The 26,045-nt window shown below is 40.2% G+C and overlaps 1 protein-coding gene across 1 annotated transcript in view; it reads right to left on the bottom strand.

The window, feature by feature from the left end:
* Positions 1 to 26,045, bottom strand: part of ATP10A (ATPase phospholipid transporting 10A (putative)) — a 115,857-nt gene that overhangs the window by 60,442 nt on the left and 29,370 nt on the right. Inside the window, exon 2 of the mRNA XM_086769025.1 lies at positions 9,013 to 9,217. Coding sequence (XP_086625151.1) covers positions 9,013 to 9,217 — 205 coding nt within the window. The remainder of the gene's footprint in view (positions 1 to 9,012; positions 9,218 to 26,045) is intronic.

Genomic DNA, 26,045 nt, shown 5'->3' with positions numbered 1-26,045 from the left:
CACAGACTGCTGAAACAGCTTCTCGTGGAGCAGCAGCAGATATTCAATTTGCTCTTTGTTGTTCAATAGCTGATATGACCCACCTCCATGCAGTTAATAGCAGGACAAAGCAATTTTTATCCCTTCCTCTTACACTGCAGCAGCCTGTAAGTCAGATCCCTGTGATGTCAGCCATACAGGCCACATTGCTAGACAGGTGAATGAGTACACTTAGTCATCTGGAACATATTTTTGGATCAGGTATTTAAGTAAGCCAAGTTAAAAAAATTATAATGAAACAAGTTTGGAAAAAATAAGTAGAGGATCGTAAATGCTCATGACAACTGATACATGCTTTCTAACCATGTTGTATGTTAAACATCAAATTCTCTTTGTCTTAGAAGCCAAAAGGCTAACTGTTCCCTGCTTTGATGTAAACCAGTTCATTACTGTGTCATTGAGAAAGCGGAATTAGTGTATTAGCCCTGCTGTCTAAAAATCTCCATGCACTACTGATGTTTTTAATTTAAAACCAAATGGAAGTATAAGCACTATAGTTCCGTGTGAACAGTATCTTCTTCAGTCACGTACCTACAGGACAGTCATTGCTTACTCTCTCACGAGCACATACACATATGTGTAAAGTGTCTGACCATCACGGAGTCATAGCAGAGCTTGAAAGTATGAACCTGAGTATAACCAATGAATGGAAATTTTCATGAGTTTATTGAAATAACAGTTTTGAGACACATAGCCAGCCACTTCCCATGTAAGTAACATTTTAATGCAAATCTCTACTGGTCTCTGTGGCCTTATCAGTACTAAAATGTGTAAAAGACCTGGAGGGCAGCAGGTGGAGAAAAGAGAAGTGGGATGAAGGTTCACATCCTGGATGCTGAGAGAAATACAGGAGTTCCTCATTCTGTTGCTCTGCCTTTTCTGGCAGAAAAGCAGACCCCTTCTCCACCTCAGTGCTTGCAAAGGAAAGTCAGACCATACCATTATTGCTGGGGTTACACATGGCTTAATATTGTGAACCCTCCTGCTCTGGAAAAGAAGGCCCTTCCATTCTTTCCTATATTGCCAATTGGGGTTATGGTATCAGATACAAGTGTAGCATGATGTGTTTGCAGCTCAAAAATCCTGGCCCTAAAATCAGGAGTTCTCAGTGTTATATTGCAAAATCTAATTTCTGAGAACAGATATTCCAGATATTTCCTGTTCCCAGCTGATAGGCCAATGTATGGCTAAGGAATAAACAGTTCCAGAAATTAACTTTCGTTCAGTAAAACTGAATAAGGCTAGGAGATCAGAAAAGTCATGATTAAAAAAAAAAAAAGACAATGTCTTCTTAACTTACTTTAAATGTAAATGTTTGCTTCTCTATAACAGGAAAGCAGTATAGCATTTTATTTTCTCTACGGACCTGAAATGCTCTCGTTTTCTACTGGTTTTTCAGAGAAACTACAGAACGGAGAGATGCTGGACTATCAATACAGAGAACAAAATGTCCCACCTCTCTAGAGGTCAGATTCAGCATAAGTACTGTCATAATACATTTCCTTACATGGCTTTACCACTGTTCCACTGGTGCTGGAAGGATTACCCTAGGGATGGGAGGTCCTTCACAGCCAAGACATTCAAACTTAGATTCATCAATTTAGCCCCTTTAACCTATATTTAAACACAAAAACAAACAGCCAGTGCCAATGGTAAAAGTGAAGTACTCAGCACTCTTAAGAACCTGACTCTTTCCCCTTCACCTCTCTCCTCAATGCTTAGATTAAGATATCCAAAATTTTATCTTACAGTTATTCAAATTCTTTGTTCCTCTAATGAAGCTCTCTTGACAGTCAAACTTGAGGCCTAGACACCTGCACAATGGAAACTAGAAAGAGACGATAACCTTGCTCAAAGGTGACCAAGGAGGAAGTGAATAACTATTCTTGAGTTTTTTATTTCCCCATACCTCTCAGTATGAGACTGCTGACTAAATGCCATGCTAAAATGACAGAGTGAAAAATTGTTCTCAGTCTTCCTTTAGTACTTTTATCTTGCACAAAAGTTTGCCACAGCACTGACTCGGGTCCCGCTCTGCACCAGGTCATCCTGCATGCAGCTGCTATACGTTTGTTTCTCTGTTAAAGAGAGATGTTGCTTCCTCTTTAACTAGGTATGTCCACAGTTTCCACACAAGTATGGTGTGTGTGAATATGGTACTATCTAAAAAAAGATACAACAATACAGATGTAGAGCTTTTCATAGCGATTCAGCTCTCATCAAAGTAACCTACTGAACATTCAAGGCATGACCTCGGACTTCACGGGGTGTGACATGCTTGCATTTTGCACTGACAAACACAAGCCTTCTTACAAGACATGTTTCACTAAAATCTTCATCTAAACTATAAAACTAAAAAAAGAGTTTTTAATTTAATATTCTGGTAGTGCATAGGGAAAAATATTGCTTTCTTTTGCTTGTTTGGTTATTTTTTTAAACTCTCTTTTCCCTCAGGGAAATCTAATTTTGGCAACACATGTGGGATGGAGCACTAATCTGCTGTTTTAACATGTATACATCTGGAATTTTTGAGCCACTTTTCCTAGCCTTGTGAATCTTCTCAAAATACTGCAAAAAAAAGAAAGGCACAAGGGATAACCCCCAAAAGATGCTAGAGAGACGTTCAGATGTTCACTGTTCTTGTGGCCTGATTCTGCCCTGTTAAAATACTTAAGAGCCTAAACAACACAGAGTGTGTTGACTAGTTCACGTCTACTTGATTATCACAGTGTCCTAGTCACACTAATTGCAGGTGGATGACAGGCTGATGGTACTGGTGGGACAAGGAGCGGCAGGGAAAGTATAGCTATGCCCGCTCTCGTGTTGCTTTAGAAGACTCAATCTGACTCTTTGAGATAAGCAGGTTGTATTAGCAGACGAGCTGAACACTAGTACACCTAGTCGTGGAGTCGTGCTGGTTTAACTTAATCTGTTCTCTCAAACTGGGCTAGTTTAACCAGTGCAGACACCTGCACAAGAACTCTTAGCTCAGTTTAGCCTAAACCAAAATTTGAAAATTGCTTTCTTTCCTCTTTATTTTTTTTTATTTTTTTGAGGGAGAAAAAATGAATGCAAAAGGAACATCTACACTGAGACACCAAGGCTGTCCTGTGAGTTGTTTTCATGCAATTAGCATGAGTTGCCCTTCCCAGACTACCACATACACAGAGCTGCTTGCAGCCACCAACAGTCAGGCTTACAGTGCAGCCCTTCTTGAAAGAAGTCTTGTCTTCTTTCTGGACCAGTTTCTGCATAGGACTCACAAGGAAAGAACGAGGTGGTATAAAAGGCTAAATGCTTGGAACAAGGAGCTGTGGGACTGTTCCTCTAAGTCCAAGTGCACTCAGTACACTCCCAGCACTCTGCAAGATCGGGTAGGGTTGGAATGAAAGCTGGATCTGTCAATTCAGCCCAGCTTCCAGGCTAGTACAGATGAGCAAATGTGCCTGCAATAAGCATACATTCTGAGTTTATACATATTTCAGAGGGGTTCACATACTGACTTGTTTGGAAATCAGACTGGTCAGTTATTTTGGTGCAGTCTGCATGCAAATGAAGCCTCCCAAACAGGCACACACCAAATTCAGATGTGCTTTTTCAGAAAAAGTAAATAAGCAGCCATAAAGTCATTTGCAAGACTTATCTAAACCTGTATAATCATGCTAGTACAAGCTTGTTTTGAACAAAGGTCTACTGTTAGGAGAAAAATAGAAGGAAAAAATCCATCCCCTACCCCCACCAGTTCTCAGAGAGATACATGAACCTTCTCACAGGGGATGGCAGCTGCTAGATTTAGCTTAGCTTTCAGCTGAACTGAAGCTTTCCACATAAACATCCAGGACATGGCCAGTGGTTAATAAACCATAAGCTGCTCCAGAATCCACAGTGAGTCTTTGTGGATTTTGTTAAAAGGCATACTGAGTAAAAACAGTGGAGTATTTTGTTTGTTTCGTACTACAAGGCAGCAAGAAAATGTAAATGTTTTTCATGAGTCTAGATTCATACTATCAAAATATCCTAAATCAAACCTGAAAGGGAGTTTTGAGCTTTTGCAGCCCAAGCTGTATCTGCTTATCCACTCTCTGAAGAGTGGCTGACACAACGTCTCAGATGGATGGAAAACATTCCATAAGCAACTGCGGAGGGTGTGGTGGCACAGCAGCCTGCAGAGTAGCACAGAAAACACACTGATTCCTCCTGCCTACTGTGTTTCCTATTAGATCCAGCGCACCAGAAATGGCTGCTGTGACTCGGCAGCAGCGAGGGTGGGTTAGAAATTAGAAGGAAACTGGTGGAATACCAAGAAACAATCGTTTTTTTCCAGGAGATGCTTACTGGTCACTCCTAACACCCTTAGATCACTCACAGTGGGATTCAGCACAGTGTTTTCTCCTAGCTGCACTTGCCAGCGTGTCATGCAGCACACATGGATCTGATCTGAGTTTCAATGTGAAGACAGTCCACTATTCTTTTGGCTTGAAAGAGAGCGTATACAGAAGTACATTTCTGACTATTTTAAACACTTCTAGCACATCCTGTTGCTGTAGTAGCTGGATAACAAGACCACAGTATTTAAAGTCTTTGAGGAAAAAATGTCAAGGCCTTTGAAAAAACTCCTGTTTTCTTTTTTCTTTTTTAACCTACTCAAGAGTGATTTTCTTTTTTCTTGACTGACTATTTTGAGTGTATAACAACAAGGTATACATTTAAACTGGTATCTTCAGACATACAAACCACAGAGGAATAATATATTCGCGACTCTTGATTCTTCTCACGGCTTGTGTATCGATAGGGTGTAGAATCGAGTACAGGAAGTACAGGTTTGTGTCAGATCACATTTGTTAACAAACACACAAAGCCAAAAAGCAGTATGTTCCCAGTCTACTAGAAATTACTCAATCAAAGCAGTGCTAAAATAAGCAGTATTTCTGGTCACTTGCACTATAAAGGAAAACAGTTTCTTGGAATTCACAAGTGGAGAAGTCCAATCCAAGCCCACAAATGCTGATCTTGGATCTCCTGAGCATATGTTTAGAGTAAAATAATGCCTGCAAAGTACTGGAGACAAGGATACAGAACAGCTTTTATAATTGCCTATTGCTGTTTCATGTGTCAGGCTAAAAAGAGATCAGAGTGGTACTTTTCTGGAAAAAAAAAAAAAAAGCTTTGGAAGGGGTAAACTGTAAGACCTTTTACTCTCTGAGACTATGGACCTTATAGGCTGTTAATGCTGAAGAGAAACACCCAAAGATCCTTCAGAGCATGCTGACAGAACAGCTCCCTTTCCAGACAGCTGTACGCAACATAACAGAGCTGGGCTTGCTGACCCCTGGAGAGGGCATGTGGAGAGAGTGTTGTGGTTGCAAAAGGACTGCCCAGCACACACCCCACTTCGGCAACTCCAAATTGGCAACCAGGCTCTCTATGACAAGCAGCTTGATGTAGACCTGCGGAACTGTAAATTGCATGGGTGGACAGAGGGTAGGGACAGAATAAGGAAAGCATAAAAGTAGCTTAAAACAACTGTTCCTACCCCCACCCCTGCTCCTTTCCCACGCCCAGCAGAGTGACAGGTATAGAAATAGCTGTCCTTCATCGACCTGCTTCACAGGCACGTGCTTGGAAGCTATCAGTTTGTTCATATAAGAAACAATGAAAGGCCAATCTTTGTAAAACAGCTTCTTTTAAATGCTTGAGATACTGCTACAGAGACATTATTCAAAGACTGCTATAGACAGCTGATATTTTAAGAAGAAAATTCAAAAAAATTTGTGTTTCTTGTCCTATGATAAGCCGCATGACCAGGCACGTCATTCTGTAAGGGGGGTGGGGGAAGAGTTTAGCAGTGTGGGAAAGAGAGGGTCAGGACTACATAATCTATTTGTTTGTTTTCCTGCTTGAAAAACAGGGCTGCAGAATGACACAGGACCAAAAAGCTATAAACATAACTGAGAGTTGTTCTGCTGAGCACAATGGTAATATAGAAATGTAAAAGCATTCTTGTCCAATGCATGAACAGGTTGGGATGTAGGTCCTATAAGAGATTTGGGAACAAACTTCTCTGAGGTTTAGTAAAAGAATGGTCAGCATTTGGTGCAAAAAAATTTTGGTCTTTCAAAGTATTTTATGAGATCTAACAAAAAGCTCTCTCCAGTTGTGGCAACTTATGACATACCCAGATAGAAATCAAACTTCACCCCCAAAAATGGGCATCACCTTGCTATTCCATGCTATTTGGCTGTGGGCCTACTATTCATCTGATGTTTCTCAAGCAGCTCCCTCTAGCCCACTGCTGAATGTCCCTCAGCAGGGCAAATCTTCAAGAACCAGTAAGAGCCTATCCCCACTAGTATGGGGTGTGGAAGCTAACGCTGCGGCATGAATTAACTGTGCTCAGAGACGTTTTGGCCAGGACTGTAATGATGGCAAGTATTCTGCTGGATAATTTATGAGATGCTGTTACAGAGAGACTCTGTGATGCTGCAGCTGCTGAGGACTTGGTACTTGCAGGTGTGCACTTTGCCTACAACTTAGTTGACACAGGAACTCAGGCTTGGATATTTCCTGCTTTCTCAGCTATTTTAAGAGAGGAGAGGTGGTTTTCTTACAAGCTTTCTTTTAATACTTGAACCTTGGGGCTCAGTCCTGTTTTCATTGGAATGAATGAGCTTTCTGTCACTGACCCCTGTTTAACTCCTTACAATTTATTATGGACCTCAATGCTATTGTAGCTAAGCATCTTGTGATCTAAAATGTATTTTAAAAAATTATTTATCCACATATTTTGGAGCACACTGGAGATAGAAAAGTTCCATAATCATCTTATAATACAGAGAACTACGATATGGAAGGAGGATAGGCTGGAAACGTAAAGTGCGTTAGGTGTCTACAAAGCTGACTGTAAGTATATATGATAACTGATTTCCTCAGTAAAGCAGAGTATGCTGAGCAAGCCATGTCACATATACTCTGATGTGCTGAGCTGCTTAGCACGTAAACCTAGCTTTGCTTCCCTAGGTAGGCATTGTTTCCTCAGCCTTCTTCCCTAAGGGGCTCAATTCAGTCTCTGATAACCTGCTTGAGGAGGAAATGGCACTGCCACTCACTTCCACACAACAATCTAAAGGTTACAGGTCTTGCCAAACTGTACAAACCCCAGACTTGTAGTCTTTAGTCGCCTGGTTTGGATCAGCAATTTAAACCTCAGCGAGCATGCCAAACATGAGATTGCAGGGGTATTCCCACTTGGTTTTCCTGCTTTATTAATGCATGCATTTGGTGATTAAAGCCAGAGGAGTGATTCTGCAGCTGATGGCTCAGGCACACACACAACTCGGCGTAACAGCTCCCAGGAATAGGGGAATCTGTAGGATCAGCAGGTCCCCTCTCAGCCCGCCAGCTTCCAGGAATCACACTTCCAGTGCTGAACCACGACTCTGCCACAAGGAAACTGGCGATCCTGATGTAGTATAAGGGACTCCTCTGGGCAGCAAGGCTCTTAAAAGTCAGTCTTGTGATGATCTGTACTTGGACACACCAATTCCTTTCACTGTGTTTACCAGCACCTCCTGCTGTGTGTCAGATAGTCTTGGATCACAGAAATCAAACCATCTGCTGTGGATGAGTGGAGGAACTGGTGCCTTTCGGGGTCTTCCTCTGAGAGAGAGTAGGGACGTGCCTTTAACTTATAACTGTACCCACAAACACGAAAGCTTCGCTGTATTCAGTAACTTATATGCAATCTATAGATTTTGTCCTGTATAAAGTGCCTGAGGTCACGTAGGAAGTCTACACTTCGAAGAGAACTGGGATGCATCATCTGAGTACCCCCCTGGAGAGCTACCCTCTGGGAGAAATCCTGTGGGAACAGGATGGGATGTTTGAGAAGCAATTCAATTAGCTTCTTTGAAGCAATCAGAGTTTTTGAAACATTTGGCCTGTACCTGATTAAGCTTCTGGCCATGGCGGTAACTGCTATGTCATGTCTAAATTCTATGTGGAAATCACTGATGATTAAACAAGTCTTCATCCTGCATTTTTACAAGCTATTCAGAGAAAGCTTTTATCTACCATAAGGAATTATTTGGAAGGCACATTGATTTTTATCCTATTAGTTGGATTGCAACTTCATTAATGCTGATCTACCTCAGTAAAACTATAGGCTTCTGTAGTTACCCTTGATGACAGTGGTAAAGGTAGCAGCTCCCATTGTTTATAAAATCTCTCAAATGAGAAGAGCCACTAGGAAAAAAGATGTAGCTGAGTTCTAGAAAATATTTTTTTTTTCTTGACAAAATACAGGAAACTGTGGTTAGCTAGCAAGAGAAGTGGGAGAGGAGGGCATACAAACAAATGCTATTTGAATAAAATTATTAAAGCAAGTAAAACTTCAGGTAATTTCCTCTAATTCTGCTGACAGTAACTGATCTGGATCTTATTTTGTTTCAAAATAGTGCTGGTGGGGAGAGATAAGCACAGTGAGAGAGCAGTAAAACAGTTTTTCAGCACAGACACCTCCAGGATGCATGCATGCTGTCCCTTTAAATCTTACAAGCTTTAATGCTCCAAGTGCTGGAGGGATATTCTGCAACACAGAGTTTTAGGCAAAATTCCTAATTGAAACTGATCTGGTTTGCAGGCAGGAAAAGTAGTTGTTTATATATAAATATCTACTCACTGAGCAGTTAAAATGTGTTTTCAAAAATCAAGCTACAATAGAAGTCATTAAAAACCCCCAACATTTTCCAACCGCACATAATTGCCCCAAATAATTCCTATTCAAATTCAGGGAAAAATTATGTTAAAACTTCTGATACTATGATGAGGTCAGCTGTTGGCAAGTAACAACCATAACAGTAAAACATTAGCACTACTAGAACAAGTAAATTTAGCTGGTGTGGAACGGATTGGTGAACAGTTTACTTACCTGAAACAAACTCTTACCTTAAATGAGAGTTAGGAATGGTGACTTACCAGCTCCAAGAACCTCCTCACCACCTGTCTTTGTTTTAAATTAGTTTCACCATCCAGGTTAGCTGTTTCTATATGGCACAGCCCATCGGGATCACTTGAGGAGAGCAGCAATATGTCAGCAGGTATAATTTCATTACAGCGAAGCTGCACAAAGTCTCCAACTTTCACTTCTTTCCAGTATCTGCTTGTATATTTCTTCTCATTTCTGGAAAAAAAAAAAGACATTAACAGGACATATATAAAAAATTTGCACAAACTGGTGTGCCTCCAATAAGATCTGTTTGATTTGTAGCAGTACAGAGCCTTTGGAAGGTCCTCAGGTACTCTCAAGTTACACTGGGAAAAGGCAATGCAGACTGCCAGGAGGCCACTTCCCACAGACTCAGAACGAGGTGTAAGTTCCCAAGACACCCTTTTAAGGCCCAGAGGACAACATGTGGATGTTAGACCTGGCTAAGCAGGGTAAGCAGGACCTTCACACACACTGCTTTCCCTCCCTCCATGCTTCAAGCCATCCATCTAACCCCATAAAGGGGATGGGGCTGCTGTCTGTACCAGGTGAAAAGGTGTAGCAGACTTTCAGAGTGAGGGGGAAACTGAGAACAGGCTCGGGCACAGGACACTTGCTTGGTATGGCTCCTGAATGTCTTCCAGCAAGCACTCCCCTCTGATGCACCCTCAGAGACCTTCCCCTTTCCAGCTGGGGACAAACTTTGTATAGTGCTGCACGTGATATTTGGAAGAAGGAGCCAAAAATCTATAACGGAAAGGAATTTCCACTATTGATCACTAAACCCAGAATTACAAGGACATGCTGTGGAAAAACACAGGCCCAACTGCTTTACTGGGAAAGGACACCGTAATTTCTTCTAATTTCTGCACTATCTCCATTCTAGCCATAGCGCCGTCTGTTACATAGACAATTTCTGCTTTGTTAAGATGAACCTTTAATTTTGGAGTGTAATTTCTTTGTCAGTTCAAAGACTTACCTACCTGAAACACCAATGTGCATATAGATACAGCCACTAAACCTCTCTAGTTTTAAAGGTCATGCTAGTTTGCTATTTTTTTATTTTTTAACTTTTTCTTGAGAGCAAGAGGAAAAAGGAAGATTCAAGGTCCTGCACATGGGTCGTGGCAATCCCAGGCACAAATATAGGCTGGGCAGAGAATGGATCGAGACTGGCCCTGAGGAGAGGGACCTGGGAGTGATGGTGGATGAGAAGTTTAACATGAGCCGGTAATGTGCCCTTGTGGCCCAGAAGACCAACCGTATCCTGGGCTGTATCAAGAGGAGCGTGGCCAGCAGGTCGAGGGAGGTGATTCTGCCCCTCTACTCTGCCCTGGTGAGACCCCACCTGGAGTACTGTGTCCAGTTCAGGAGCCCCCAACACAAGAAGGACATGGACCTGTTGGAGAGGGTCCAGAGGAGGGCCACGGAGATGATCAGAGGGCTGAAGCACCTCTCCAGTGAGGACAGGCTGAGAGGGTTGGGGCTGTTCAGCCTGGAGAAGAGAAGGCTCCGGGGAGACCTTAAGCGGTCTTCCAGTACCTCAAGCAGGCCTACAGGGAAGATGGGAAGAGACTGTTCAGTAGGGCCTCTTGTGACAGGACTAGGTGTAATGGCTTTACAGGGAGGGAGGTAGATTTAGATTAGATATTAGGAACAAATTTTTTACACTGAGGGTGGTAGAACACTGGAACAGGTTGCCCAGAGAGGTGGTAGATGCCCCATCTCTGGAATCATTCAAGGCCAGGTTGTATGGGGCTCTGAGCAACCTGATCTAGTTGGAGATGTCCCTGTGACTAGATGGCCTTTGAAGGTCCCTTCCAACCCTAACCATTCTATGATTCTATGATTGCTTAATTAATTCTAGCCAAAATTCAAGGTTTTCGTTTCATGACATACACATACTCATGTGCTTTCTTGGCATTTGTGTAAATTGTTTTCTTCTGTTGTGTTTTTGAAAGAAAATAATTTCAAAACAGCCACAACATTCACTTGGTAAAATACCTCCTGAAAATGGGAAGCTGCTATCCTGACACTTTTCTAAGCTGTCAGAAGACCTTTTGCTGTGTGAGCACCGAGATGGCTGTCAGTGCTCGCACTATCACGGTCACCAGAGACAGTCTCCCATGACAGCACTTTAACTGGCAGAATGGGATTCTGATGGGGGGTGGAGGCTGGTGGCAGCTACTTCATGTTCTTTATTATTTTAAAACACATAACTTCCAGTCGTAATGTAAATAGATTTGTAATGATGTGGAAACATGCATGTCCTGCCAATGTTGTTATTTCAGAGTTACTGATAGCCATGCCACACCTAATTAATCCTTGTCATGCCTTCATTGGTGTTGCAGGAATTATGAACTTAATTGGCTTTTATTTAGCCTAAGTTCTGAACAATTATGTATCACGTAGCACAGCAAGGATGTAAGGATGTATCAGATCAGGTTTTACCTCCCAGGATTTCGTCATTGTCCTTTCCTAAATTCCAGTTTATAAAGGGAGGAATTAAAATTATGGCTGTGATTTCTATTTTGATAAAGCCTGAAAAGAATTAACAAGAGCCAAGTGTAAAACATGATATTCTAACAAGGGAAAGTAATTTACATACCAGCTGCTGCTATTACCCATTCCCTTCACACTCAGGCCGAAACCAACATTTAACTTTTCCTGCTAATGAGCATGATTTGCTTTGAAACCCAGTGTGCCATAACATAGTACAAATCACCACACCGCAGATCTGAAGGGTTTGTTAGCCATGCAATCTGTAACTCCAGATCTCTTCACATGTGGCCATTGCTCTTCATTCTTTTTAATTTAATAGTGAAACTAGGTGATGTCCAAATGCATGTACAATTAGTAGCAGTATAGAAGTATCATCAGGCTAAAAATAGCACATGGTCCTGTACCATGCTATAAGCACTATAATTTTTAATTTAACTTCTACTGTTTGAAAAGCATTGCTATTTTAGCACTTCCTCATCTCCCACGCGCTTAGCAACTGCCACAACTACATACTCTGTAGCAGGAAGGGCAGATATCGAGCAACACAAAGCCAAATGGCTCTGCTGGGATAAATGAAGCAGTTCAGTCTGGAGAAGAGAAGGCTCCGGGCAGACTTTATTGGGGCTTTTCAATATAGAAAGGGGGCATATGAAAAAGACAGAGACTTTTTACCAAGGCCTGTAGTGACGGGACAAGGGGCAATGGTTTTAAACTGAAAGAGAGTAGGTTTAGATGAGATACAAGGGAGAAACTTTCTTACAATAGGGTGGTGAGATACTGGAACAGGTTGCCCAGAGAAGCTGTGGATGCTCCATCATTGGCAGTGTTCAAAGTCAGGTTGGATGGGACTTTTAGCAACCTGATCTTGTGAAAGATGTCCCTGCCCATGGCAGAGGGGTTGCATTAGGTGATCTTTAAAGGTCCTTTCCAACCCAAGCATTCTGTGATTCAGTGAATCTAGGAATGCAAGATCTCCTGCACATGCACCAGGGCACCGGGGCAGAGACCCTTTCATCAGATGCATGGGAGCAATTTGGCCTGGTATCCTACTTAATCAGCTCTCTGCTAACAAGGGCCAGTAATGGACGGAAAATTATTGTCCACATGGAAAATTACTTCCTAATCCTCCTCAGAGTTGCTCTATGTCCTCTAGCACAGCTCTGAATTCAGACTTGTCTCATTGCAGCCAGTGAGTTGTTACTGCAAGTATTTTCTGCAGAGTACAGCACAATACTGTCCTCAGATTGGGCAGTTCACATACTAGAGGCACTCTAAATGTATCAGTCCTTTAGGAACATTCCTTTAAGATGCTCAGCCTACTCTTCTGAACACGTAGGTTAGCTCACCTCAAGACAACCATCATACCTCTACCCAGTACAAACATGCCAAGTGACCCTGTTGATAGAGTTACAGTTTTGCCATTGACTTCTGCAGAGGCAGGATTTTGTCATCCACGTTTTATATCACCTACTAAATGTTTATTCTTACTGGTATATTGTACCAGTAAATTGCAGAAGTTATAAGATACAGAGTCAGAAATGCCACACTTCTTATAACAGAAAGGCTGTCTTTAAATTTTAAGCTCTCCTTTGTGTTTGTAAGAAGCATACAAGAATGTTAATTTAAATTTTATTTGAAGTTCAGGGGTCTGAGTAGTTTTGCTTCAGTGTGTCCTCACAGACATTATTCTTCCTGTTGCTCTTCAGAAGGGGCCCTCCCACGTCTCTCATGATGTACACTGCATTGGCCTGCTGTGATAGAAAACCTGAATTAAACACAGGATATCTATGGGTAGGCGTATGTGCATCATTACATGTTTGGTGTTGTTTTCAAATGGTTCAGTACACTTTTCAGCTTCAGAGCAAACATAGTATTTAAGCAGATGCTTTGGCTGAGCTCTTCACTGTAACGGCCAGGTCTCATGGACACCAACAGTTTGACGCACAGGACTGGAATAAACACCAGGTCCCAGGGACCACCTCCTTGCACCTGCAGATACCACAGCCTATGCATTGTTACGGAATATCAACAAAAAGCAGCCATGTGGGTACTCTTTACTCATCCAACAGTCAGCAGGATTTTTCCTGGCAGCCTTCTGTCTGTCCATTTACCTGGTAGGTGCTTCTGAAAGGCCTTCTTGTCTCTGGTCTTTAATATCCTAAAATAATCTGCACATTTTGCTATATTTCCTTTTATAATTACCCAGTTGATAAATTAATGTTTCAAACACAGATGCCTTGAGTCTGTTTCTCTGGGATCTTACAATTTCTTCTTGCTTTGTCCTGACTCTGTTGCTACTGCATGGTTGAAGACAGTCCTCTGCAGTCTCAACACAGGGCTTTAGGCACTGCTCGCAAGGGACTGTTCAACAAAAGCTTTTGGTAAGTTTAAGTAAACATCATATGAACTCCTGGAATAGTTTGTCAAAGGGCTCAAAGAATTCTTGCAGGAACACAGGACTGGGAGGTAGCATCTCAGTTAGTGGTCTAGCCCCCTCCCACAGCCGCAGGAACCCCTGCCATGGATATTTACCCCAGAAGCTAACACCCCACAACTCTAGTTTTACCTGCCCTTGCTTATCAGAATCCTGAAGATATGTTTTAGTACCTAGGAAAAACTTAAGGTTGATGCTACAAGAACCCAAAGCTGCAAAATATGATGAACCACAGCAGGAGGTCGGAGATACTAATTCTTATCTTTCAAACCTGGAGATTTAGATAAAAGTATTCCAAATCAACAGGCTGTCATGAAATACTGCCATTCTGCAAAAATAATAGATACTGTTGGTACTCTCCAGTTTACTCACCATGATGAACTACTAATTTCAGACAGTTACGCCCAGCTACTGTAATGTGTTGTTTTGGGCTCACATATTCCCAGTGTCCAGCCTCCTGCACCCAACCTGATCTTTATCAACATATTTGCAGGCAAAGAATATATCTATCAGCTGTGGTTTAAACTCATAGTCACACAAACCTTCATGCTTCTGCCACAATTGTAAGCAGAACTTGCCAATGCTTTACTTTTCTGACTGTATCTTTACAGGTAGACATCAATTGAAATCCAAAGATGGATGGCTAAAATATTGAACAGTGCAGCTGCATCGACATCAACGCTGCTAGCCAATAGCAAATGTGGCCCTGGCAGGAGTCAAGCTCCTCTAGAGGTTAATGTTCTTTTACAACAATGAAGTGTGATTATCCCAGCATATCTGCTTTCAAACATAGAAGGGAAAGTCTGTATCATCCTTTCAAGTGTATGAACACAGAGAAAATGAAGTTAATTGCTATTTAAAAATTGTATTAGTCTACCTACTGCATATATTTGGTCTGTGCTCTGTTTTGAAGTAGAACAGCCTGCACGTTTGTGCCAAATTTGAGATTGGTTTTGGTTAACAGCAAAAACTAAACACAACAAAAAATACTGATTATTTTTTTCCTTAAAATTTCAATTTTAAATTTAGAAACACAGCAACTCAAAATTACATTTTCTTTTTCTATTAACCATGCTTTTTCCTCTTCTAGTCTCCTTTGCAGCATGGGCTGACAAAGATCATGCTCATAATTTTGCTGTTCTGGCCATCTAGGCATCTTTTTTATCTACAAAAGGTTGAAGATTTCAAACTGTCTCTATTTAAAGATTACAAAAAATAATTGTTTCCCTCTTATGAATAGCTTTAAACTGTGTTGATATAATAAGGAATTATTCAAAATGACCATACTTAAAGGGAGATAACAAAACTACATATTTATATGCAGGTGTCTTCCCTCTTCTCTCTATATTTTCTTTTTTTTAAGTTTGGGGAAAATATCACAAGCAGTACCTGCTAGGAAATGTGATGGTCGTGAAGCTGTAATCTGTTCCACTTGTGCAAGGCCTGCATCCTAGAAATTTCATATGTTAAACTGAGAAGATGGGACTACTAGGCAATCATTTCTTGCTTCCTATACTTCTCCACTGACAAAAATTACAGTTAATGAGTGGGAATGGCTGACACAGGTTTGCTCCACCAATTCCAGTGAGTGGTTGGGGCACCTGCGCTTCTGTGTAACACTGCGTTAGCTTAGTCCTAAATCAGGCTCCTTCCTTCATCTCAGCAGGGCTTCTAAAAGACATTTAGCAAAAGATAGAGGATGTTCTCTGGAACCTTTTGGGGTACTCAGTCAGATTTACACAGCATTCTCTACGCAGGTTGCAGCTGTGACCCAGAGGTTTTTAAGCCTCTCAAAACATCCAGATCAAGTGTTGTTTCCCAGCCCAAGCCCATCCGCTGACCTGCTTTTGAAGTAACTATTGTCTTAACTTCAAAAGAAATCAGAATCTTTTGCCTTCCCTGCCAGCTGAGGCTGGTCATTGAACCAGTAGACTTTAAAAGAAACACAGCAAGAAATCAAGTCCGTGCAAGAGGAAAAGCCCTCCACAAAAGACAAGTCAAAAAGTTGTTGTGTATAATGCATACTTTGGAGCTGTTCTTGATGTCAGCCAGGTCCTTCCTTTCCATCTCAGGAGGCAGAAATAGAGTGGGGTAGCACTAAAGAACATATCAGGTATATCTCTGCCCTCGGTGACCTAAAACATGTTCAAATCAGTTGGCTACAGGTGCTGTGACAAGTGTCCCGGTTAGGACCAAGGTAACTGAAAAAAACTTGCGGCTAATTGGCAGGGCCCAAGCACAGCAGCAATTCAAATTTTACAAACCAAGAAAGGGGATCCTAAAAATATAATGCAAGCACAGAAGTCCCACATCAGGCCAAACTATCTTGATGGATGCTCCAGCATCTAGCTGTTTCTCAACAGGTCCTGCACGCTCATACAGTTTTCTCAAATTCTTTGTTCTTTCCCTGGCCTGGGCTGAAGTCCTTGCCTTCAACCCTCCACCTCTCCTCCCAACACTCCTCCAGATATGGAGATGGTTCACACTAACTGAGCCCACAGCGCTCTATTAACACTTTGGTGGCAAGCAGAGATTTTGCATAACTCATCACAGACTGCAAAAGCAGAGCTGATGGACAACACTGAAATATGTGCACAAAACTGCTGTGTTATAATCAGTAACTATTACTATTTGAAAACTACAGGTGCAGCAGCTCTCAGAGTTTAAAAACAAGAGCTATCTGTGAGACCGCGGCATATATTACAAGAAGTCTGAACACGCTAAGTATCTATGGAAACACATTGAGAACCATTTGTGTACAATTACAATGTTGTGGCAGAATGAAGGGAAAAAATGTAGCATAAGTTAATGCCAAAGCAGGTTACATAATGCCCAGAGTATGTCTCCATTCCAGCACAAATGATAACATCTGTTTCTATGAAAATAAATCATGAAGAGGCTCTGAATCTGATATTAATCAGACGAAACAGATTAACAGAGTGTGTTCCTGAGAAATGTTGAAGAGAACAAAGTCTCTCCATGACTGAGTTTTCTAAATAAACCTCTTAATCTTCACATTATTTTCAGGGCACTTAAAAGTTTTCTTGTTTTCAAGGACTTCAAACATTTTTTTTCCCCGATTAGCAAGTGTAAATATATGTTACAGTTGCTAGAAGTAAACGCGTGTGCAATGATGAGGCACAAAGGTGCCTTTTATTAAATTCACACTTTCTGAAAACTGCTAATTTTTCAGTTACAAGTCAAACTTGCTATGAAAAAAAATGTACCCAGGAAACCTCAGTGATTCAGGTTTATAATGTGGAAGAAATAAGTTAACTTCTCTTGGCACTGTTATCTCCATTATACTCTATGTTGAAAGAAACCTCACTATTGTTCACTATAAAGAAACATTTACTACCCGGAATAAATGATTTTTCAGCCAAGAAATTTGTTGTTGCGATAAAAACATGAAACATAAAAGCAGAACATGTAATGAAACTTTACACAAACTGAAGAAAGAAGAGGCTGCCATCCAGAAGTTAATTCTAAAACTCTAAGACTGTTTCAGAGAGACATCTAGTATTAATTTTAAACAGTATGATTCTTGACACTCCTGTGTCTACTGCTAAAAATACTAATAAACTCCCATCACTCTTCCAGCAAACTGATACATTGGGCAAGAAGACTATCAATTGCTTATACTTAGCAGGATGGATAGGTAATGGTTAGTATCGAGGCTTCCTAAATGGCTATCACACAAAGGGTGAAAGAAGTGGAAGAACAGCCTGGATGTAACTTACACCCAGTTCTATACACACGAGTCAGGCACCTCCATATTAAAGCCACAAAGTTTTTGATACTTTGATCTATGCTAACTTCTCTTCTGAACAAAGTAATGCAACAAGCTCTTATCTTCAGATGTCCTATTTCTGAGCATCACCAAACGTAACTCTTGCAGTTGACAACATTGCTTGCTGGTACCTAGAGCAAAAAAACATAGGTGCAAAGGAGACAGCTACCTCAACAGTGGGCTCACAGCCAGGCAAGGTTCTCACCTTGAATTTCAGGGCCATAATAGATATTAAGATTGAATATTTACATTACAGTGGCATCCCAAGGCACTGCAAAAAGATTCAGCTGAGTTTGGTGCTGTGCAAACATGGAAGGAGAAACAATCCCCTGCCTGAAGGGAAGCCACTCAAATTATAGATTCGTAATGACATAAATCTCCTGTATCTGTGTCTGCTTCCTAAACAATTAAAGAAAAAGTGAGAACTCTTCCCAGAGAGATCTTAGGTGCCAGATTTTGGTAAGACATAAGCTCTGTGTAGAAACCTTCCAAGGTCCTTGTCCTCTGAACCAATAATTGATGATATGAGGACACTTAGGAAAACTGAGTGCCTAAATTCAGATGCAAACTAGATGCAGAAATCCAGTAGACTAAGTCCTCCATTTGGTGGTCTCCTACTGCATTTAAGCCAGTGCAATCAGGTGACCTTTCCAAAGGTCACCTCCACATCTTAACGGTACATCTTAAAAGGTAAATTTAGCACAGCTCTGCAGAGTTAATGAGGGAAATCACATTCTTTAACAGATTCAGACACTTCAATAGAATTTTTTTTACTCTCATTCCTCTGGTTCTACACACTTGCTTGATTAGATCTCAGGACTACCTGACCCAGGCCATAAAAATGCATTAATACATTCATTACATATACACAAAAAGCCATTTGTAATGAACTGCTAAAGAAAGGTGCTTCCTAAGTGCAATAGTTTTTATTTGAAAAATCATTCCAATTCTTTTGGCTAAACATGTAACAGTTCAAGGAATTTTTATCAGGAGAAGTACTTCCTGCTAATTACATGCACAGCCCTGATGCAGTTGTTCACTGATACTCAGCTTGGGAGACTATTTATCTCCACATAACCACGCCATACAAACACATCTCCTTTAAACCTCTAAAGCTCATACGTTATCTAATCACTGCACAAAAGCACTCTAGAAGTTAACATAGTTCAGCTATTTTGTGTTAACAAGACAATTAGTGAAAAGAACGTTATTAATTCACCACTTTCACATTTAACAGGCAAAACCAGCGTCTCAGACTGAAGTATAAATGCCTGATCTTTTTTTTCCATTTCTTCCTGAAAATTATGAAGTTTTACATTTTCCTTCCATTTCTGTTCTCTGGGTAACATCCATCCATGACATCCATCTCATCTGGATGTTCTCATCTGTTCTCATCTGGACAATCTAAAGTTCAGGCTGAGGATAGGAAAAACATTTATCTATCTGAATACCGACCGAGATCTCAGGAAGTCGCAGAGTGCAATGCTCGCATTTGGAACAACCCAGATGAAGCTTTGCATGTTGTTGCCTCTAAATTTCTTCTGGTTGCAATTCCAGAAATTAGCTTTAGCCCATACACCAGACTTTGCTACTTCCAGTGCCACACAAAACTAAACTGCCTTAAAGAACTGGTAATGATTACAAAAAAAAAGTAGAAAAACCCTTTTGGCTGTAATATTATTGGAAGAATCTTGCAGCAGAAAACAAAATTGGATGTTACTATATATTTGCAGAACATGTTAAAAGTTCTTTCTACTCTGAAACTGAGGTGCAAAACTGTATAATACGTGGGTTACTAATTTGCAAGGATATTGGAAGCATGTTTCATTGTACTCATTTGTGAAGTCTTATGAACTTCATTTAACTCTAGAGTTACTAAGGAATTACTTTCCTCTCTGTCAGAGGAGATGTGTTCAACGGAGACTGCACAAACAGGGCAACCTCAGGTACACTCAGGCACACCTCCGTTGACACTGAGAGGTACAAAGAGAGATTTAAGGTGCTATCCTGGATAAAACTATGGTCCATCTCCACATCTATTCAGTTAGATGCCTGCACCAAAAACCCCCAGGCAGGTACAGCAAAATGGGCAGTTTTAACTGGCAATCATGGATGCCTACTGGCTAGCAGGCAAAGCAAACTGGACACATCTATGTGCTTTTGTGATGGAAGAAAGGTTTGGAAGGATTTGCACGCAAACAATGATCTTACCTTGAATGCCAACTAGCGAATAAAAGAGGCCTCAGAATATTCAGAAGTTGGTCAAAATGTGTATCACAGTAACATCTGGCAAACTTCTGTTGATCAGATGCTGTAACACTGCTTTTAGAGCCCTGTCACTGGTATGACTGGCTGCCCTATGCCCCCATAAAAATTCCCAGAGGGGTGAGATAGCACTTCACTTGTGAGCCAGTGCTCCTGCCTCATCGCACTTATGTCTTCCTAACTGGCTATGGCTCAGCAGAAAGGAGGTCAGCAATTTTGAGGTAACTGGATTCTCAGAAGTTTCTTCCTAATCTTGAGGAACAGAAGGGTCAGCTAAGGACCTGAAATATGAACATAAAGATATTTTTACTTAAAGCTTTTGGTTTTGTATTTACTATTATTACCTCTTCTTTGTTGCTATTTCTCCATGCAGTTTGTTAAACGTAAGAGCTATGAGACTTCCCAGAAGAGACGTTTCTGTAAGAGTAGCTGAACCAAACACGGAAGAGCTGAAGGTTGCTGTAGTGCGCTCACTAGTGCTAGTACTGGCAGCCAGAGTAGAAGAATCATCTGACATTTTTAGTTTAAATCTACAAACTACCTTGTGAGAACCAATATCAGTATAAATCCCTGGGGAGTCCCTGATCTGAAGCATAAACATCTATCTCCAGCATCAGTACACCCCCAAGAGTGACGGAGCAGTAAAAGGCATTACAACTCAGAAGAACCCTAATTCTTCCATGTAGCTGGCAGAAGAATAGGCCTTAACTTGTACTTTGGGCTGACCTGAAAAGCACAGTTGAAGTTTTAAACATAGTGACTTCTCTTACGCTATATGTAGCCAATTTCTCTACATTTAGCTGCTCTCACAGGTTATGTAGCCTGTTTTCATGTTTCTGGATCACTGCTTGCCCCAACAAGACACAAATACTAATGTGAGGAAAAGCAAACAGCCTCAGGCTATATCTTAGTACTAAGCGATGTTTAAATTACCATATTGTTCTCAAAACAAAATAAAAATCTTAAAATTAAAATATTAAGAAAGTGTAAAATATTTAAAAAGTGTTTCCCAAGAATGCTTTCTTATGGAGATCGATAAGGCCACATCTAAACTGAGACCTGGGAGCACTTTCTAATATTAATGACTGAGTACACACACTAGGTTGGATCCTGCATTAGAGTGAAAACAGAGTGTACATAAGCCTCAATTTTCTATGCTCTGGGTCCTGATGCAGTTCAAATTCAGTCTTATATAAGGCTGTTTTACAGAAATTCACAGAATATAAAAATGTTCCTCACTTCCATCAGAGAAGAATCAGAAGACCAAACTCCGTGCAAATCATATGCATTGATATGAATCTCTGAAGGTCTGAGTCAAAACAAGTATGTCTATGGATGCAAATTTTATATTCAAAAGTCTTGGTGAAAGTAAATAACAGAGAACCATATTGAAGAAGTGAGAACCACAAAATCAAAAATTGATTTTTTAAGGAAATGTAAGATGCCTTTAGTAACGTTTGAGTAGTTCAGCTGCAACAACTTGACTACTGTTGGTACCGACGTATAAAAAATCCAGGATAAGAATTCATTTAATGTTTTCAGTGTCAATGTGACTGTACTAAGAGCCCCTGTTTTCACACTATCTGTTGCTTCCCCTGAATTAAAGATGTTGGTCTTAATCTCATTAATATTCCAAAGTTACTGGAGCCAGTCAATGAGTATAGTTGAGTATGAAATACTAAGCTAGAATAATACTTTTGTTTTCACAGAGATAAATGCACTCCTTTCCTGTCCCACTGATTTACAATCAAAATTACTATGAATTATAGTTAACCCAATAGAATTATGAGATACAGTCAGCTAACGCAGAGAGTACATCTCAACCTGTTAACATAGCTATTCAAAGACCTTGTAACTAAAGAGCTATGCAGGGAAGCAAGTAATCTTTGCCACTTGTCCACAACTACTGAACTATCATCAATAAAAGGTGCAATTTATAAAGAATGACACACCATCAATATAAATTTTGACACCCTGTTTCCATCAATTTACTAGACAATAATTCTTCACAACAAAGTATGTCTTTCCATACTAATTTCCATGCTAATTATTCACACTTTTAAAAATCATTGAGGCAGTTATAACCTGAATATTTTTAAGAGCTTGTTTGTTGTCAGATGTATACATATTTAAACAAAAACATGCACACTTTCAAATATAAATGTATCTTCACTATTGCCCTATTATAAAGAAGTAGTGTCAGTTGTGAACACTGTTTCATGGAAATTCTTTTAACATTCATTTTGAAGAATTTAAAATCTAAGCAGGCCAACTAATAGGAATGGATATTGTCCTTTGATTCATTTTAGATGAAAGGGTTACCTTATCTGGCTCAATCTTTCTTGGTAATTACTAAATAAATTATTTGCAAATATTCTCACAATCAGAAAAAAAATGCTCATGCATTATTTTCACTTATTGTTCACTGAACTCCAAAAACAGGCTACAAATCTTGGCCCAGATTCAGCAAGATCTCTAAATATATGTCTAAACTTGGGTGGAAAAGCACACTCCTTCTGGTCAAACTCCAAAAAGAAAACTTTTCTGTAGTTTGCATGCACACCTTTCTTGGAGGAAAAATGATAAAGCATTGAAACTCAATAACCTAGAAGAAGATAAATTTCAAGGTCTTTACTGCAGCTGAAAGAAGAAAGTGACTGGATGCAAACAACTCCACTTTTGAAACACCCAGAAACTGAGCTTAGAGCAAGCAATTATAAAAAAGTTGAAAAGTTTCGAATGATGGAGGAGGAACAGCCAGCCTAAAAGAGCCTGTGAGATCTGAAACACCTCAGCAGGTGGCAGGCCACCCTGGTCGTGGGCAGAAAAGCAGCACTCAGCAGCCTGGCATAGAGTGAGGCTAAAACATTTGTGTCACAACCTCTGGGCAGAAGCTAGTTTTGAAAGGTAGGAACATCACTTTTAAAACTGAACTTCAATCTGATTTCTCAACGTGCTATTCCAAATGAACCAATCTAGTGCTGCAGACAGAAGAATTTTTTACCCTGAACCCTTCTCCCACAAGTCTATAAGAAGTTCAAAATGAAATTTAAATATTTTAATCGTGGCTTTTTAGAGAGCACATAGGTCACAGCACAAATTCTACCCGAAATTCTACCGAATTTCAACACGTTCAAAGTCCACTTCTTAAACTTCCTTTGCAGACTTTTCTCTCCCCCTTGTACATCACCATTTTAATTTCTATTGCTCAAACCCAAAACTAAGTGTTATTTTTCACTCCTTCTCTCCCCATAGTAAAAACCCACCACATCTTAAATGTGTGCCTTTCTTTCTCTCCCTAATGCCAAACTCTTATCAAGACACTCATTTCCAGTCTTGCCTCCATCCATTTTCCACATTGGTTTTTTTGTCACTTTCCTTCTCTACCCTTAGCAATTAATGACTTTGAACCCAATGGCTCTTCTTTGCTAGAGCCAGTTGAAAGCTAAATCCTCTCCAAAGCAGCTTCCTCCTCCTTATCTAGCTTTTGCTACACCTTTGTAGATGGTGATTTTTTTTTTGGCACTTGTGATTGATTATAATTTTTTTTATGACTCCTCTTATGGATAAAACACTTTTCCAGACATTAAATGGATTGCATTTAGTTCCATAACTGAGGTCAACTAAGGAGAATTCTTTGTAAGGAAGACACCTCAGCTCATAAAACTCTTAAAACTGAAAGTCATGGTTGCAATCCTCCTGTGATGTGGGTCTTATTCATCAGAGGAAAATAATCTTTTATTTGCAGATACTAATTTAAACTAAGCCACTTTGTGAACACATAGTACAAATTCTGAAAATGCTTTCCCGACTATCCTCAAAACAATCCACTACTTCTGTAAACATATGTCAAGAGTTACTCATGTCACCAGGACAGAAATTCAGTCTAGATGTCTTCCAGCATACAGCAAGTCACTCCATCAGCATGCTGCCAGCTTGTGTGCTGCCTACAGCTTGGTCTGTCTATGGAGACAAAAGCCATACACCACTGGCACTTTCAGAAACCTCTGACCTACTCTGCTAGTTGAGCTTTGGTATTACATCAAGAGAGTGGTGTGAGAAAGATGTAGAAATTCTTCACAGTTAAACTAAACATTTTGTATATTTTTTAACGTAATCCAAACAAATATGTTTCCTTGACATTTTTAGACTTATATTCATTTATTCTGCATAAAAATAAGCAGAATGTTTTATGGAGGACAGGAAGGCATCTTCAGTCATTTTTTGTTTGAGAAGAGAAAAAAAAATTGTTACTGGCCCAAAACCTTGTTTGAGAACTCCACATACAGAGCATCATTTTCCTTCATCTTTTCAAACAACAGGACAAAGCATAAACAGTGACATGATCTTAATTTGAGAGGCTGCCCCAAATTCCTTCTGTGACTCCAGAGCATGTCTTAAAAAAATCCAACCTGATAAATTCTAAAAATAAATGGAAACCACTGTGTTCTGCAAGGGTAAAAGTGTCTATCACATACCTATTAATTTCTAACATACATGACGTATTAATTATGTGAATATTTAGTCTTTGGAGACTGTCAAATGAACCACGGGAATGGGTGGCATTCTCTAGTGAACAGGTTTCTACAGCCTATGCTACTGCCTATACGCTACTCTATGGCAGCTGGCAACCCACTGGGGAAGACCAGGCCACTGTTTCTAACACTCCGTTCATCTGCCTTAGTCTAAGGCAGCACCAAACGAGACTCCTGCAAGAAACTCCATTTGGCACTTTGTCCAATGGAGCTATATTTGGGAAAGGTACCTGGGGAATCAAACCAGTTTAGTTACAATGCAACTAATTTTCAATTCAGACTAAAAGAGGGTTTCTAATCCTAAGCATTTGCCAGTCTACAAATTCATTTTTCACAAGGAATATGAAAGATTTCTCTCCTTTCTTACCATTTTTCTGTCAGTAAGTAGATCCGTTCCAGGCTGGGTTTCCATCCTTTTAGGAGAACCCCAATTTTACATGTATGTCTCAGACGCTGATGAAGAGACAGACAGCAGAAGAGTCCGCTGGATGGGGACAGAGAGATCAGAAGAGGGACACGAGATACATACATACAGAAGAGAAAACTGTGAAGTATAAATGTAGGAAAGCCTGTAAAGAAGATTAAAAGCAGAGAAATTGAACTAATGGCCATTTGAAAACATAGAGCAAGGGCTGTTAAAGAAAACTTCCTTTAACCTAAGCAAGAGAGTAGAAGTTCTATTTTTGGAAAAATTCAGTCAGCAATTTGAAATGGGGAAAAACTAAGGCTGGCTGCTAATAAAAGGTTGTTACTTCTGTGACTCTACTTTTGCTGGGGACTCCTAAGCTTTATCACTAAGACTGCAAAACAGGGCAGTACTGTGCATTTCTATCTTCTGAATCTGCCACACTAGTTTTGAGACCCTACCAGTTTGAGGGCCACAATGGTGTCTGGAGATGTGGACTGCAAAATAAATTCACATGCTGAATACCTGTTGAGAGTCACTCTTGGAGTGACTTTCAGCAAAGCAGACAAGAGACATTAAAGAGCATCTCAATGGACTATTCACACTCAGTTTCATATACAGGGCATACTAGTTTTCAGAGACAGGCTGCAGCAAAAATGTATTTTATTGTCAGTGTTGCAAAGATCCACCTCAGAGCAGTGAGACTTTCTCAGTTTCTCCTGAGAAACTTATGGAGGGAAAACAAATTTCCTTATTTGTGGCTTTCACAGTCAGCTTTAGTTCACTTGGTAAATAATCTTGAGTTCTGTACATTTAATGAAATATAAAACTAAAGGAACTAGAAATATTTTTATATGTACGATATGTACAATACATCCTATTACACTTTGTTATCAATCACACTTTGCTTCCACATCAGTTCATTTGGGAAACATTACAGAAACTATACAGATCCATTTTCCTGCTTTGATTTAGAACCAATTTGAACTTTTTTTTTTTTTAATCAATTTGGAGACTGAGGATGGTGAGACTGAAAAGTCTTCCTGAAGGATAAAGGTAAAATGATGTAATTCATAGGTTGGGATTTTATG

The sequence above is a fragment of the Chlamydotis macqueenii genome, chromosome 1, assembly GCF_036417535.1.
Source record: "Chlamydotis macqueenii isolate bChlMac1 chromosome 1, bChlMac1.mat, whole genome shotgun sequence".
NCBI lineage: Eukaryota > Metazoa > Chordata > Aves > Otidiformes > Otididae > Chlamydotis > Chlamydotis macqueenii.
The sequence above is the reverse complement of the archived record's forward strand: the minus strand, read 5'-3'. Positions and strand labels throughout refer to the sequence as shown.